We start from the raw sequence: 18403 nt of genomic DNA, 5'->3' as shown, positions 1-18403 counted from the left end.
GGGGGTCCTCTAACATAAGAGTGTACGTGTAGGTTAGTGGTTAGCCCAAGAGAAACCATTGTAAAGGTTAGGAGTGAACGTATTGAAAACTCCTAAGATAGTGAATGCCGATACATTTGAGGAGAGTGCGTCCACCGGGAGTGGAGTAGGAAAACTGAACCACTCTATATGCTTGTGTTTGTAATTGTCATTTGAACGCAATTCTATTCATGGTTATGTGTTTGATTAGTTAAATTATATGTATGTTTGAATTGGATTGTATACTAGGCACTTAACTTGCAAAGTACAAACAAGTTCACTATCTCCCTATATACTACTTGCTTATTATTCCATCTATTTTAGTCTATATGATTGGACCCACTTGGCTTGAAAGCCTAAGTGTTATTTGTCTTCTTAGTTTAAATTGGTAAATTGTTTTTAAGTAGGCAATAGTTTTAAAATTAGTCTTATTCACAGCCCCTCCCCCCATCAGAAGACTTAGCCATAATTCTAAGCTCCGCCAAACTTCCACACGTGTTGTGGTAGACAATTCACGCAATTTCAATTGGTGTCAGAGTGGGTTGCTCTCGAATGGTGTAACTACCTAAAGTAAGATCTAAAAGAAGTTTTAGAATTATGTCTACCTTTGAGGGAGAGTGTTGTCACATGACCACCTTATTTTGATGGGTCTAACTACACCTATTGGAAGGCTAGAATGAGGGTATTCTTGAGATCTCTTGACCCTATGGTTTAGGCTATTCTCGAACAATGATGGACTATGCCCGTAGAACAAGTCGTGGATGATGGTAGAACCATTAGCACTCCCAAAGATCAATCCAAATTGAGTGTTGATGAGAGAGCACAGTATACCTACGAAGCCAAAGTTCTCAATGCAATTTACTGTGCAGTTTCCGCAGATGAATTTAAACACATGTACATGTGAAATGGATAAATAAGTGTGGTACATTGAAAACCACACGTGAGGGAACTAACACAATAAAGCACTCGAAGCTTCAGCTCTTGACCACCCAATTTGAAAATATTAAAATTGAAGAGTATGAAACTTTCATGAAGTTCTATTCTAAATTAAATGATATTTGCAGCTCCATGTGGGGTTTATGTGAGAAACTCCTGAACGGGCATATATGTAGGAAAATACTTAGATCCCTTTCAAATAGATTCACTTCCAAAGTACTCTTTATAGAAGAGTATAGAAACATAGATGAGATGAAAGTAAAAGAACTTATAGGTTCTCTACGAACATATGTAGTATATGAACTACACTTTAAGACCACCTTTAGCAAAAAGAAACTCACCATCCTTAAATCTTCACATAGGCACTCACATAGACAAAAGATAAATGAATATGAAGATGAGGAAGAGGAAATAGCTAGAAAATTCAAGAAATTCCTCAAGTTTAATAGAGGGAAGAGTTGTGACAAGAAGGGCAAAATGGTTGAGAAGCGCATAGGTAAACCCTTCAAGAACACCATAGATATCTAATGTCACAACTGTGAGGGTTATGGGCATATTGCCTCTGAATGCACTAGCAAAGTAACATCCAAAGGTAAGGCTATGGCGACGACATGGGATGATACAGAGGAATCCGGATCCGATTCAGGAAACTCCCTTACTGATGAAGACCTTGGACACTTACGTGTTATAATGACCTCCACCACGGCTTCCCTCCCTAGAGACTTAGGAGAGCATAACACCTCAGATAGGTGACCTTAGAAGGTCATTGTTGGCTTAGTAGATAAATTTGAAGAGTTTAGCCTCATTGAGTGAGCCCAATAGGAAAATATGAGGAATATAGCCTCCTTGTTGAGCATATAGTTGAATAAGAGGATTTTAGCCTCATTTTCTTTTTGATAGTTTAACTTTAAAGTTGTTTGATTTTAATATCACATATTTATTGCTAGACTATCATTGGTTATTGAGATTTCAATAGGTATATTTTTTACATAACCATAATATGCATGCTCTATGTTTTAATGTTATATGCATCTTATTCCCTTATTAGTATGTGCTCAGTGGTAAATTCATTATTTATAAAGCTTTTCATTTTATGTACTTATTGGTATATTTATGGAATTGTCTCTTTGTCAAATACTGACAAAAAGGGGAAGAAAGATCAAGCCCCACCAAAACAAGTTGAATTTTGTTTTGCAAGTTCAATTTATTATTTCATGGAATTGATGAAGATAAGGGGAGCAATTGAGGGGGAGCATTGCAAGTTTTTACATGTCTGTATGTATTCGAGTTGTAAATCATTTGCAATTAACAATAGTATTTTTAGTTGTTTTGGTTTGTCATGAATATGGACAATGACAAGGTATAGGTTAGGTTTTCGTCACGTAATTAACAAAGGAGGAGATTTTTAATACACTAATTTGTGCACCTATTTGTCAATCACGTGAGTCCGTGTGTCAGTGAGTCAGTTGAGCCCTTGGAAGCTAAAGACCGAAGACACAAGGACATGAAGCATCAAGGAGTGAAGAACAGGTGAATTGAGGTGCCTTGGTGACCCTAATCTTAGACCTAAAACAACGTAGCTTCTAGATGATTATTCCCTAACAAGAAAACCTTTAATTGATCATCCCTTAGCCTTACGAGTTCATTTAAAACATGATAAAAAGACTAATAGGGGTTCAGAGCTACTGTAAACCAAAATAGCTAACTCTTAAGAGAGCTCGATCGATCAGCTCGATCGATTGAAGTAGATCTCAGTCGATCAATTATGGCCAAAACTATACAGGGAAATCTCTAGCCTATCTCAACGACTCTCGAGGGAAGCTCGATATATCTACAGTCGAGCTCGTTCGATCGAACATGGCCAAAACTGACTAGCAAGTTCACTGGCCTAATTCGATAGAGTTCAATCAATCGACAACCCTTAGTTGATCAATCGAGGATGCCATTTTTTGCCGGTTTTATAGTTGTTGCACATCGAAATCTACTGCACCAAAAAATCTGTTAGAAGACTAGGTGATTCCCCACTCATATCCTCCATCCTAATCCTTTAAACCAATGAGATTCAAGTCTTCCTTCTTCAGCCTTAACACTCTAATGAGGATTCCAACCTCAATTATGAAGATGAACTTGACATCCACCTTGTTCTAGAGATTAGACATGAACCTATAGTCAAATCCTTGTCTAAATCCCTCTAGAACACCCATCTAGGTGAATCCCCCCTTGGAAAACAACTATCTTTTTAGTTGTAGGAGATTCCATCATCATCCCACCACCTTGGTCACCTCATTGGAGCATCGCATGTAAGGTGTTTGTTGGTAGAGCTGAACCATCGGCATCGACGAACGTGGGAGCAATTGAGAAGCTGATTCAAGCACGGGAGAATATTAAAAAAGCATCTCAAGCAAGGTGCTACAAAGGGGCTCAATACGATAAGTAAGGTTGTCGATTTTAAAGTCCTTACACTCTTTCCTTATGTAGGATTGAGCGTAGGAGTTTGTGACCTAAACTTGAATATGTTCTTACATAGGGCCGAATTCACCGGACATGGATGTGTACATGTTTGTCTCCATGGGAGCTTCCAGCAGGAGAGTACGTAGGGCCTTAGATTAGGACCGTTGGTAGTTGTTGGTTAGCCGATAAAAAATCAACTAAAGTCTTTTGCGGGAGCCACCGACACAGGTGGAACCACGTTCCTCCAACAAGGGAGTGTACGTGTAGGTTAGTAGTTAGCTTAGGAGAAACTATTGTAAAGGTTAGGGGTGAACCTATTGAAAACTCCTAAGATAGTGAATATTGGTACACTCGAGGATAGTGCGTCCACCGAGAGTGGAGTAAGGAAACCGAACCACTATAGATGCTTGTGTTTGTGATTATCATTTGAGCACAATTCTATTCATGCTTATATGTTTGATTAGTTAAATTATATGTATGCTTGAATTAGATTATATGCTAGGCTCTTAACTTGCAAAGCACGGACGAGTTCATCTCCTTATAGACTAGTTGCTTATTGTTGCATCTATTGTAGTATATGTGATTGGACCCACTTGGCTCGGAAGCCTAAGTGTTATTTGTCTTCTTAGTTTAAATTGATCAATTATTTTAAGTAGGTAAGAATTTTTAAAGGGGTCCTAATGAACCCAACCCCCCCCCCCCCCCCCAAGGAGTCTTACCCGTAATTCTAGGCTCTACCATGCTTCGGCATGCACCATGGTAGACAATCCACACAATTTCAGCACCTACCCACATGACCTCGCACAAGTGCACTAACCCACACACGTACCGACTCTCGCAAATGTGCATTGCACATGCACATACTCTCGCAAACACACAAATCCTCAGTAATTGACCTTTGACTACAGACTTGGACTTATTGACTATGGACTTTAGAGTGGTCCCCACATGCCACATCACCCCCTCACTTTACACATCACCCTAACTTGTTGACTTGGTCCAAGTCAACAAGAGAGTAAATCTTTACACACCCCCTCCCTCACCTAGCCCATACACGTACCGACTCTCGTAAATGTGCATTACACATGCACATACTCTCGCAAACACACAAATCCTCAATCATTGACCTTTGACTACAAACTTGGACTTATTGACTATGGACTTTAGAGTGGTCCCCACATGCCACATCACCCCCTCACTTTACACATCACCCTAACTTGCTGACTTCATCCAAGTCAACAAGAGAGTAAAGCTTTACACACCCCCTCCCTCACCTAGCCCATACCCCCCATCCCTTTTTCCCATACTCTCCCTCTCCTCTCCCATACTCCCCCATACCTCTCACCATTCCCCCTCTCTTCCACCACAACAACAACCTAGCTCTTCTCTCTCACTCTCCCTCTCTCACTCCCAACCCTTAGCCATAGAAAATAAAGAAAAGAAAGAAGGATAAAGAGAGAGAAGGAAGAGAAGAGAGAAAGGAGGGGAGGTGGTGACGCTAAAGCCGTCTCGCCGGAGTCAACGGGGGAGGAAACCACACCTAGCATGCACACTAGGTGTGTCAACTTACACCATCCATCCTTGTTGCCAATTAGGGTAAAGCATGGACCAAAAATTGAAGTCGAGCCAAAACTCCAATGGACCACACCATAGAGATTAGTGGTGATGGAACATCCACCGTTGGGATGTTCCGTGGGACTCACTTGATGTATGTGTTGTATGGATGTTATCTTTTTATAAGACTAGCAGAGGAACCCACTTGATGGATGTATTTTCTGCACATTATCCATTCACTGGACTTGGCAGTGGGCCCGCCTAGTGTATATTCTTTATTCACGCCATCCATAAGTTTGGACAGACCCGTGGAGCCAGCGTGGCAAGCTATGCCGTGAGGCACGCTGTCCAATAGCGTCCACCCCACTATTGGGGGCCACACCGATGTATGTGTTCAATCATGATGTCCAGTGGCATGCACCCCACCGTTGGGGGCCACCCTCTGGCTGCGTGCAGCCCACACTGGGGGCCACCCAATGTATGCGTTTTTCCCATGTTGTTCATCTCCTTTTGCCAGCTCGAGGGCATGAGGCCAAAAATGAACAGATCCAGAGTGGACCCTACCACAGGTAACAACAGTGATTAGCAGCCCACCGTTGAAACTTGTTGTGAGCCCCACCATGATGTTTGATTTCCATCCAACCTGTTAATAAGATCGGTCTGACCTGGAAGTAGGGAAAATTCAAACAATAGTGGGATCTACCAATCAAGTGGACCCCGCACCTTCAAACAGTGGTGATTTAACACCCACCGTTAGAACCTCCAGTGGGGCCCACCCTAAATGTTATCTACCACCTAACACAATGATGAGGTCACACAGGCCTAGACATGGCCAGACCCCCAAAACTGAGGCAGATTCATAGCTCACATGGTCCCCACCCCTTCAAACAGTGGTGATGGAATGCTCACTGTTGAAACCTTCTTTGGGGCCCACTTTGATGCTTATCGACCATCAAACCTGTTCTGAAGGTCACACCAGCCTAAATGAGTGGAGAAGCGCACATCAACTTGATCCCAAACTTCTATGGCCCCAGAAAGTGGTGCCCACTTTGATGTTATTGACCGTCCAACTTGTTCTAATGGTCTAATGGAGGGCACACATGTCAGACTGATAGACTGATCCAGAGCTTTAGTTGCCCACCAGGATGTGCGGTCCACCATGATATATGTGTTGTCCACCGTAATGTATGTGTGTTGTCCACCATAATGTTTGTGTGTTATCTACCGCATTGTGTATGTGGGTGCCATGAGGCCCACAAGGTCATGGAACCTACTGTGTTGTGCATGTGTCTGCCGTGAGGCCCACAGGACCATGGAGCCCACAGTGTTGTGTATACGGGTGCCGTGAGGTCCCCAAGGCCATGGAGTCCAATGTGTTGTGAATCTGTATGTCGTGAGGCCCAAAAGGCCATCGAGCCCACCATGTTGTGCATGTGTATGCCAGGAGGCCCACAAGGCCGTGAGTCCACCGTGTTGTACATGTGTATGCCGTGAGGCCCATAAGACCGTGGAGCCCATCATGTTGTGTTTAGCAATGCCATGAGGCCCACCAGGTTGTGGAGCCCACCATATTGTGTATGTATGTGTCATGAGAGCTGCAAGACTACAGAGCCCATCACATCGTGCATGTGTGTGCTATGAGGCCCACCGGGCCTAGGAGCCCACCATGTTGTGTACGTATGTGGCATGGAACCCACAAGATCGTGGAGCCCACCATGGACATGTGCACATGCAGGTCCTGATCAGGCTAGTCGTGCAGTGTATAAGGCCCATTGTCTTAGCCAGTGGAGCCTACCACATTGATTGTGTGTATTAGACATAAACGGTTGTGTGAGGTTTCAGGACCTCCTGTTGGGTAGTGGAGCCCATCGTGATGCTATGAGTGTGGGCCCACGAGTTGGATATTTAGGCCCACCATGATTGTGTGAATGGAGGCGACAGTGTCCACCTTGTGGTTTACGTGAGGCCTTTTGTGAGGTTAGCAAGCCTAAAGCATGATGCTTACTGTAGTCATTATGATTTTGATGTTTAATCACGAGAATGACGTGTAGATTTGTGGCTTGACCTTGTGATTGTTAAACCTATGCTAGTTTACTCAAGCTCGCGCTAAGGGCTAAATGGGTCTACCTAAACTAGGTCAGTGACACTTAGGGATGATGCTTGCATATGTGGGGAAACACACCTATTTGATTTATATGATGTACACTAGGTGGCTTGCATAGGAACCCGTGTTCAAGTGCGCTCCTAAGGAAACATTAGACTAATCAAAAGTGCACAATGGTATGCACATGCAAACTATTGTTCGGGCAAACTCAGGTAGCACATTTGAATGATGTGATGTACACCAGTATGGTGTACAAATAGCCTTGTTCGAGTACTCTAATGAAAGAGGTCTAGCATGGCATGGAAGATCTTGTAGTTGATCTAGTATATGGATACTGATATTTATAATCCCTTGTAGCATGCCAATAGACCCTTGTCTTAAAGAGTTCTAGTGTGGCATAACAAATCCTTGTAGTTGATCTAGCGTATGGAAGGGATATTTATAAACCTTTGGATCATGATATTTTGAATTGTGAGTGGATTCGTGTTATGGACTTTGAATATATGTACCTTGACTTTAATAAACGATGATTTTAGAATTATATAATAGATTCATGTAGTTGATCTAATGCATATATACGGATATTCATTGACCTCTGAATTATGATATTGTGAATTGTGATTAAACTCGTATTATAGGCTCTGAATATGTCATCACTTTACTTCGATAAATGTTGATTTTAGTACTATATGCAGACTTGCCATGTATTGAATACATTTCAACCATTGCATCATGATAACTCATACATGTGCATTATGGTTACTATTGAGGATGGTGGATTTATGGGAGTTGGACGTACACCAGCTACTGCAATTGCTACAGCAACAATATAGGACTCCGGCTTAAGAGGAACTTCCGAGACGTGGCTAAGGCTTTCGAAACTAGAACCCAAGGGTATGTTTAAAGAACAGTTTTGTTGGGACCTTGTGATAGGTCATGGATATTCTTACCCTTGTGCATCAGGACGTTCATCATCAGACCAAGTGGGTGAGTGACTTGAGTGCACATATACCCCATCATCGAGGTCGGGTAGTAGCGAAGTAGAGGTGAAATGAGCCTACCATGTGTATCTTTTCCAAATACATTTTATTGGCGGGCTGGGTGAGTGAGTACCTTAAGTACACAAATACACCATCGAAGAGGTCTAACGTAGAAGAGGTTTGACGAGCCTACCTAGTGTCAGGAAGAGTCAAGTGGACATATTTTGTAGAGTGGGGTCCCCGACTGCCAACATCGGTTGGGGTTATCACAAATGCATCCTTTCATCGTCGAGCCAAGTAGGACAGATATGTAGACCCACGAGAGTCCTATTGTGAAGGTCAGATAGAGTAGAGGTGTAACGAGCCTATCGTATGTGTCTTATCTAAATGCATTTTACTGTTAGGCCAAGTGGGTGAGTGCCTTGAGTGCACTGAAGCGAGCAACAACTGTGAGGATTGAATACAGAAAAAGAAAAGAAGACAAAAGAGGAAAAATAAATGCCTAAAGAGAAATAACCAAGGACTAAAGGCTCATAACCCAAAGGCCCAACAGGCCCACACATAGATGTCTACGGTCCCCCTTAAGTTGAGGAATAAATATCAATCATGCCAAGTTGCTAAGAATATGTCATCTAACTTCCATAGTAAGAACCTTAGTGAAGATATATGCTAATCGAGCAAAGACGAAATAAACAACGTGGAAATAATGCCAGCAACAACCTAATCACAAAGAAATTGAAAATTAGTTTCAACACATTTTGTCCCATCATGAAAAATAAGATTAAAAGCTATATGAATGGCAACTTGATTATCATAATACATAGGCACATAAGTCTTCACATGAATTCGCAATTCAGTAACAAAATTTTCAACTACATAGTTTCACATGTGGTAGTCACCATAGTATGATGCTCTGCCTCAACACTAGACTGAGCAACAAGTGTATTCTTTTTAGTCTTCTAGGTAATTAAATTACTTCCAAAAAACATATAGTAGCCTATTGTAGAGCATCAATCATCTGTTAATCTTGCCCAATCTACATTAGATTATTCTTCAATATCAACATTATTATAATAGCTAAATAGGACGCCACGTCCCGAAGAAGACTTAATGTAGCGTAAGATGCAACGAACTGCTTTAAGCAACCAAAACGAGGAGCATGCATGAATTCACTAACCAAACTCATTACATGAGATAGATCCAGGCGAATAATAGTCAAATATATTAACTACCCAACCAAGCACTGGTACATTCAAGGATCATCAAGGAGTTCCACATCATCCGCCCGAAGCTTCTTTTTCTTCTTTTTTGAAAGGTAACACTACGAGGAATTGTACCTTGTATCACTCACACAATACAATGCTTGAAGCTTCTTATTAACTTAAAATGGAGAAATTAGTAGGTTTAACACCAAAATTACCCGTAGAAGTCAAAAAATCAAAGGCATACTTATATTGAGACAAAACTATGCCCTTTTTAGAATGAGAGACTTCAATTCCAATCAAATATTTTAGCGGCCCTCAATCTTTGATGTCAAACATTTTTTCCCATATATAATTTCAACCTAGAAATAACATTAACATCATCACTTGTAATAAAGATATCATCCACATAGACACTCACAATAATGAGACCCTATGCAGGCCTCTTGACAAGCATAAAATGATCTAAGTGAATACAACCAAGTCCAATATGAATCAAGGGTCATCTAAACTTCTCAAACCAGGCTCGAGGAGCCTACTTTAATCCATATATAGCCTTCTTAAGACGACATACCTTCCTTTCCTCCCCCTTTCTAGCAAATCCAAGAGGAGGAAGCATATACATCCCCTGTGAGTTTGGTTTGAGATCCACAATTCTTTCTTCCTTTCTTTTCATTTCTTCTACAAAATAGATATCCTTTGGAATTGTGTCAAGATTGTCGATCAAGAGTTACATATCTTTCTACGTAAATTAGTCCATTAAATAGTTCACTGATTGAACTTGTGCATCCTATAGTCCATTGAGACAATATATTACATCCAGATCCATCATCAGATCACGTACAAAACTTATATCCTCGATCTAACCATCCTAAACCATTGATGTTGTCAAGATCTAACATTCGGATGGTCAAAAGATCCAAATATAGAATATAATGCTTTGATGGTTTAAATCATCAATCTATACGATCAAAATTGACATATCTCTTCGATCATGACTATTGGATGGGCTTGATTTGGGCTTGTGATCCAATGGCTGGATCTGTCATTAGAAATCTTGATTGGCCGTGCATCTTAAGTGTGTCCATGCATCTTTTTCCCTAGCATCTAGAACAAGTCATCCTCAAGTTAAAGCTGGTAGTCTTAATGTGTCTTCTTTGGCTTTGGTGATAGTTGATGGTGAACGACTCAGTGTTAGATCGACCTCTTTTTTTGCGGACAAGTGTTTTAGATCACCCCATCTTTTCTTTCATCTTTGCGGGCATTTACTTTTGCTTCTTGGTAATGTTATAAAAACAAATTGGCACAGGAAATAATCAAACGAAATATAAACAACAAAAAGGAACTTCACACCTATAGATATGAAAGACAGTAACCGCGCAATCGAACTTTGAGAGTACTACTAGGTCGAGGTGTGCACTATTTTGCTTTCTTCGAGATAGTTTGTACCCCTTCGGTGTGTTGAACTAGTGCAGAAGGCTCCAACGCGCCATCCCCTGGATACAAATGCCCCAACTGATGGATCACCACAACGTGCACAAGCACCCATAAAATCCCAACACCAACCCTTTGTATAAAATCTCACCAAAGTATTTTTGTATTGCTAAAAGACAGACGAAAGGGAGAGAGGAGTTTTTCTGAGTGTTGAAAGGGGAGGCTAGACCATGGTTTTATAGAGAGAACTTCTGAACATTATAGATACAAATGAATTCTTAACTTCTGACAGTTACAAATGCAAATGAATTCATAAACTCTAACTCCCGGCTCTTATGAATGCAGATGAATTCAAATATTGTAACTCCCGGCTGTTATGGATGTAGATGAATTCAAATATTGTAACTCCCGATTGTTACGAATGCAAGTAAATTAAAAAAGACGCAACTCTCGACCATAATGAATTAAGTGAATTCATTTTTTTTTTTATCTTTTAGAAATACATCAACAATCCCCCACTTAATTTCAAAAGAAAAATGGCAAACAAAGAATTACTATCCATAAATGAAGGTGACATTTTGTCTTCAACCGCACTTAGTGAATTGTGTTTAGACTACAAGAAATCAATGAACTAGGTTTTAAACTAAATTTCTTTAAAAGTATATTGTACATGAAACGCATAATATAGCTTATATTTTACAAGGTGTTTAGAGTTACACATTATGACCATGTGCAATATCTCGGTTTCATGAGTACTCTAAAGAATTAACCTTATTCTCATAAGAAGCGGCCCCATTTCCACATTATATAGGTGAGTTCACCACATGTGTCTCTATAATAAAATTTCACCTCACCTTTAAGTCAAGGCTGTAAAGTCATTACGAGATATACCCATCCTCTATACATTACAGAGATTCGCATGGCTAAATCATTATAGAGAGAAACTTGGAGAAATGTTTTCTTCGAAGTATGTAATTTAGTTCAACCAAAGAATCACATGAAAACGTGTCTTTCCCATTGAACCTAATTCTTAGGACATCCAATCCTTAGGTTGGGTTATCATTTTTAGTGATTCATTTATTTATGGGTTTAAGTCCCATCTTCCTCAATGTTTTTCAAACTTTTTTCTCTAACTAGAGTTTTTATTAAAGTATCTGCAATATTATCATTGGATCTTATAAAGTCTAGAGTTATCACACTATTTTTTACTAGTTGTCTCACATAACCTGTTCTACCGATTTGTTAACTTCTTGTTAAATTTTAGCAAATCAAAATTATTTTTAATTAAAATAATAATAAAATTATTAAAAGCGTCTGTGTATTAAGGTCTTTTTTAACAATCCCTAAAGTTTCATTGAAAAATTTAACCAATTTCCCAATGTTTCCCCATGTTTCCCAAAAAGTGCGATAGATTACACGATATAAACGATATATCCCATGTGATAACCAATACATTATCTATATCCCAATGTTGTGATACGTAACACGATATCAATACTATGAATATTGATCTTAGATACATCTTCTTTCTTGTCTTTCATTTTATATTAGAGTCTTGCCTCTTCCTTGACTCAAAGACGAATGACTAGCTGTCCCATTGATAGTTCTTTTGTTTTATGTCGTAGGGTATTTTTGAAATCTTTCCGAGAAGGCAGCAATTTTTCAATTACAGCTGCCTCTTGGAAGAGTTCATCTAACTTAATTCCTTCGAACATATTTGCATGGGCTATGAGATTAAACTCATTCACCCACTACACCACAAATTTTTTTGTCTACCATGTGGAATTTAAAGTATCTACTAATGACAAATTTCCTCATGCCCGCCTCTTCGATTTTGTACTTTTTCTTTAGGGCTTTCGAAATTCGACAACATTTTCAAAATCAGATTACAGATCATACAATGGGTTTGACATTGCACTTAGAATATAGTTCTTGCATAGGTTATCATCTTCATTTCCATTTTTGCTGAACTACGGACAATTTTAGTTGGAGAAGATTCGTTGGCTTTGGATGTTTGATTACATATGCAAACGTGAGTATGGTCAAGAATAACTTTTGTTTCCACCACTTATAAGTGTTGACCATCAAACACCTCGGGTCAAACAAATTTGGAATTTGTATTTCCCGTAGCCATGAGGCAAACTATCTCGAAATTGTTAAGTAAAAAGAGATTGACATGGGAAATAATTAACAAAATATAAACAATAAAAAGGAACCTCACACCTATAGATCAAGAAGACAGTAACCACACAATTGAACTTTGAGAGTACTATTGGGTTGAGGTGCACACTAGGTCGCTTTCTTTGAGATAGTCCGCGCCCCTTCGGTGTGTTGAACCGACGCAGAAGGCTTTGACACACTATCTCCAGGATACAAACGGACCAACTGACGGATCACCAAAGCGTGCACAAGCGGTGGTAAAATCCCAACACCAACCCTTTATGTAAAATCCCACTTGAATATTTTTGTATTGACAAAAAAGAGACGAAAGGGAGAGAGGAGTTTTTCTGAGTGTTGAGAAGGGAGGCCGGACCATGGTTTTGTAGAGAGAAGTTTTGACCGTTACAAATATAAATAAATTTGTAACGTCTGACCATTACAAATGCAAATGAAATCACAAACTCTAACTCCCGACCATTATGAATGCAAATGAATTCAAATTTTGTAACTCCTGACTGTTACAAATGCAAGTAAATTAAAATTTAAAAAAAAAAAATTAAATTAAATGTAATTCCTGACCGTTATAAATAAAGTGAATTCAAAAACCTTTTTTTTCTTCTAGAAATACACCAACAGGTGATAAAGTTGATTGCCTTAGATTACATAATGCCTTTCTTGTCACAAGTCTTGAATTTGCATTTTGTTATCGTGATTGGGCTGGTACCAATATGACAATCTCAATGTTCTCTTTCACCTCATTGTATTATTCATCTGCCATTTCGGCATTTTGAATCTTCTACAAATCCATTGGTCGATCCATCACTTGTTTTCCCAATTGATCCACCTATGGATTTTACCCGGAAATCCAACATGGATTCTTAGTGTTCTTCTACATTTTCAAGCGTGTCTGGAGCAGTTGAACTCATCACAAATAGGTGATGTTGCTCCCAAAAAGAAAAACAAAAAAGAAAAAAAATATTGTGATTCCATGCACACATCCCCAGCTGAATATTGTGTTGTCCACCATTGAAGATACTTTGTAGCCATGGACACTCAATGCTAGATTTTGGTACCAATGTTGGCTGTGGAAGTGGCTAGGAAACAGGTTAATCATGAAGACAGATGGTTGACTGTGGACAGATTTAGGTTGGATTATCAGTTTCCTGTTCAACTGCTTTAGGAATTAACTGTTGGACAGGTGGTTGAAGGTGAAAACTCTGCTGAAATAGGAGCTGATAAGCAAGTTCCAGGACAGGTTATGGGTGCTGGAAACAGTTATAGAAGCAGAAACTAAACAACAAGCTGAATCTAGTAATGGATTTGTTGCAAACGCAAAATAGGTTATAATAGATTGATTTTAAACAGGTTTGCAGTAGAAAACCAAATGTGCAGTGGGAAAGCAGAAAAAACCGCTAACTATTGATGCAATAGCAGAGTCCACCAAGCCCGCTGATTTTCCCAGACTAGAATTGCGGCAGAACACCAAATTAAACAGACTGGTAGTGATATAAAATTTCCAGCAGAAAAACAAAATCAGGCATTGTTATGATTTTGAGTAGCAGAATTTTGAGGCAGGAAACAAATCATTTTAACCAATTGCTCTCAAAAGCTGAATTTGCAAAAGGATGTGAAAAACACATCACTGATTGATACAAAACCAAATGAAGCACAGATTTAGAGTGAAGGAATGGCTGCAGAAATTAACAAATCAGGCCTAACTTTTTCCGGAATTATGGAATTTGATAAAATCCCTAAGAAAACAGAGATCCAGGAAGAGCACAACTGCCCTTCGTGATGAACGATCTCAACACACGACCTCCTTTGATTCAGCAACAATTTCCATTTCAGCAAACCTTGATCGCCAATCCCAGCGATTCATCCATGAGACAGTTTTTTGGCATCAGAAAATAAACTGAGGATTGACAGTTTGATTCAGATAATGACTGTGCAACTATCATAAGCTCCACTCTCTATGCAACTGCCGAACAAACACGAACAAAATCACCGGAATCCCCATAATTGGGTCAATAAAGAGCACATGAATTAGTAGTAGACGAGAATTTCGTGCAACTAGATGTGAGTAGTGCCCACTGTGGTGTGTGCATGGCATCCAACTCGTCCTCCCACATTCAACTCACCATCAAAATGGGATGCCCCAAAAATCATGCCTATCCAAATCCAACCATCAGGTGTGACACACCATAGAAAACAATGGACAGCTACCCAAAAAACCCCAAATTCACGTGGCGACCCACCTGATGGTTTGATCAGCCTGATTTTCGGCCGCAGATCAGGAGGTTTTGCTAACACCACCCCAAGTGGTGGTGTGTGGATGTGTTGGGCGCTGAGGGGCCTAACGTGATGTAGATCTGAAGCAAAAGTGGGCCACACCACAGGAAACAGTGGTGATTGAACGCCCACCATTAAAAACTTCTCAGGGGCCACAAAAGTTTTGGATCAGGCTGATATTTTTGTTTTTCTGAAAGGTTTTAATGGTTGGTGTCATTATTCCCACTGTTTCCTGTGGTGTGGTCCACTTGAGCTTCGGATCTGCTTCATTTTTGGTTTCATGCCCTAAAATGAGCTAGAAAAATGGATGAACAACATTGATATAAAACACAGTCACATACATCACGTTAGGCTGCACAGTGCCCAACACATCAACACAGAACTGATGGGGGTGTGTGGCAACAACACCTAATCCGCGTGCCTGATTTTCGGGGTGCCCCATACCATACGCGAACAACGGTGAGGCCCTCGATCAAGCAGCTAGTTGCGTGATTTTATCATATACAACTAGTTGTGTGTGAGACCTAACAAACCAGGGTCCACAAAGTGCAACATAACACATCCACAGCACGAAAATGCTAACAAGTAAAACCCTAATTCCATTCCTAGAATTTCCAAATTTGTACGAATTCTACCAATTGGACACATGAAAAGAAGGGAGACATGTATGTATTTGAGCACGAGCATGCATGCATGCATGCATCGTGCATGAGATGGATGAAAGAGACGGACCTGCCTGCTTCTTCTCGTCGGAAGTGCCGCTGCGCTGGAGGACTTCGAGATCAACGAGGCTGAGAGACATGAAAGCGAGCGTGAGGCCAGACATGAGGCCTGCGAAGAGGATGAGGAAGCATGATGCACCCACGTAGGCGAACCACCTGAACGAGCTGAATTCTATGTTTTCTGCATGCACCAGGAAATCCCATGCTTTCCCCATCAATTCCTTGCAAAGGCTCTGAGAGAGAGAGAGAGAGAGAGAGAGAGAGAGAGAGTATTTCTTTTGCTTTGCCATGTGTCTTGAAGGCTCTGTAACCTCTTAAACGGAATTTTAGCGGGAGGTAGGCTCGCTTCTTCTGCCGTGCAAAAGGATGATCCAGGCCGTTCATGTTGAACATCTCACCCTTTATGGGATATAGAAAAAGGGAAAAGAAAAAGGCCATAAAGAAACATCAGTGAACCGTTTTTCGGGCAGGTAAGGAACCGTTTTTCGGGCGGTTGTTTCTAACTCAATACGACGGAGGTTCATTCTCTAAAAAGTAAGAGTTCTTCCACTGGCCCAATGGTGGAACCTTGTAGATGAACGGTATAGACCATACCGTTAAATATCTCAATATCTAGCTAGGCTCGCTTAGCGGTTTTTCTAGCAAGGCTCGCTCCTTCTGCCAAGTAAACTGATGATCCAGGCCGTTCATGTTGAAGATCTCACCGTCTATGGGTACATAAGAAAAATCAGTGAACTGTTTGACTATACATAGGCCGGTGGGTTAGGAGCTGTTTTTCTGAACTGTCGTTTCTAGTTTAGTTCAAATGGACGGTTCAATCTCTAATGAGTAAGACTACTTCCATGTGGCAGGAACAAAGATGGTAGGACCTTGTCGATGAACGGTAGGAATAATCCGTTTGAAGATCTCAACGATTGGATAATCTGGGCCGTTCATGTTGCAGTCTATGGATAAAAAGGAAAAGAAAAATCAGACTTTGATTGGACATAGGCAGGTGAACTTGGGAAGCGGATTGGTGTAGGTACGGGTGGAGCGCGAGAAAATGACAACTGTAAAACTTACTTTTACCCGGCGCCTTTTCAACATGCTCCCAAACTTTACTTACCCAAAGTAAACCATTCTATACGGACTCACTGTTTGCATTAAAAAATACCCTTGCATTTACGTGGCTACTAAATACCCATGGCTACGAATAAAGTTCGCGATGAATGCAAGCGTATTTACATTTGCAAATAGTATGTCCCTGCAGAATCGTTTACTCCGGGAGAGTAAATTTTGGGAGCGTGTTGAAAAGACGCTGGGTAAAAGGTGGTGTCTGCCGTGGCCAATTTCGAGTGGAGCGCTCACGCTCCTCGAGCTGCGAGTAGTACGAACGGTTCAAAGGAGATCAAAGTTACACCCACAATGATGTATTTAGTATATCCACACTGTTCATTCATTTTTTGACATCATTTTAGAGCATCATCCAAAAAACGAATCATATCCAAATATCAATTGGACCACGCCACAAATAGCAGTAGATATAATGATTTTCACTGTAAAAAAATTCATAGAGACCATGGTAACGTTTATTTAACATCCGTTCTGTTCATATGGTCACAGATACCTGGATGAAGAGGAAAAACAAATTTTATATTAATTCAAAACTTTTTGACCCTGGAAGGCTTTCAATGGTAGACATTCAATTCTCCACTGCTTTTTGTTGCGTGGTCCACTTGATAGTTAGATATTTCTTATTTTGCATCTTAAGCCTTGATACAGGCTCATAAAATGGATGGGAGCTCCCAGCAGTACGAACCGTTCAAAGGAGATCAAAGTCACATGGCCCCACGACGATGTATTTTTTATATGCAAATGGTTTATACATTTTTAAACATCATTTTTGAGCAATATCCAAAAAATGAGATCAATTGGACCACACCACAAATAGGGGCGGAGATAATGATTTTCACCATTAAAAAATTTGTAGGGCCCACTATAACCTTTATTTTCAATCCATTCTATTCATAAGGTCACAAGCACATGGATTAAGAGGAAAAACAAATTTTATATTGATTCAAAACTTTTTGACTCCGGAAAGGCTTTCAATGGTAGACATTCAATCCTCCACTGCTTTTTCGCAATGTTGTCCACTTGATTGTTAGATGTCTTATTTTTCCTCTCAAGCCTTATTATGAACTTGTAAAATGGATGGACAGTTTGGATATAATGCATACCTCATGATAAGACCCATGGAACTTGGTAACGTCAATGCATGAGCTATATAGCCGGTGTAAGTATGTGTTGCTCAAAGAGGAGCGATTACACTCCTCGAGCTTTGAATAGTTGGTAGGAGATCAAAGTTACATGGGCCTCACAATAATGTATTTACTATATCCACACCCTTTATATGTTTTTTCAAGATCATTTTGGAGCATTATTCAAAAAAATAAATCATATCAAAAGATCAACTGGACCACACCACATTAGCAGTAGAGATAATGATTTTCATTGTTAAAAAATGAGAAATTTATGACTGTGGACCCTACTTTTTATCCAGTGGTTTTTTTGAGA

General features: G+C 40.1%; 1 protein-coding gene across 5 annotated transcripts in view; it reads right to left on the bottom strand.

Moving 5' to 3' along the window:
• LOC131231946 (DUF21 domain-containing protein At4g14240-like) overlaps positions 1-16155 on the bottom strand; it is a 138911-nt gene extending 122756 nt beyond the window's left edge. For 2 of the 5 annotated variants that reach the window (XR_009164577.1, XM_058228361.1), the window contains exon 1: positions 15861-16154. Coding sequence is in view for 4 of the 5 variants with exons in the window: in XM_058228361.1 (XP_058084344.1) it covers positions 15861-16140 (280 nt within the window). In the remaining variant the exon portion in view is untranslated. Of the gene's footprint in view, positions 1-15860 lie in introns of all 5 variants that reach the window. The other 3 variants (XM_058228363.1, XM_058228362.1, XM_058228359.1) reach the window with 3 other exon arrangements.
• Positions 16156-18403: the final 2248 nt, after the last annotated feature.

Source organism: Magnolia sinica, chromosome 17 (assembly GCF_029962835.1).
Source record: "Magnolia sinica isolate HGM2019 chromosome 17, MsV1, whole genome shotgun sequence".
Classification (NCBI taxonomy): Eukaryota; Viridiplantae; Streptophyta; class Magnoliopsida; order Magnoliales; family Magnoliaceae; genus Magnolia; species Magnolia sinica.
The sequence above is the reverse complement of the archived record's forward strand: the minus strand, read 5'-3'. Positions and strand labels throughout refer to the sequence as shown.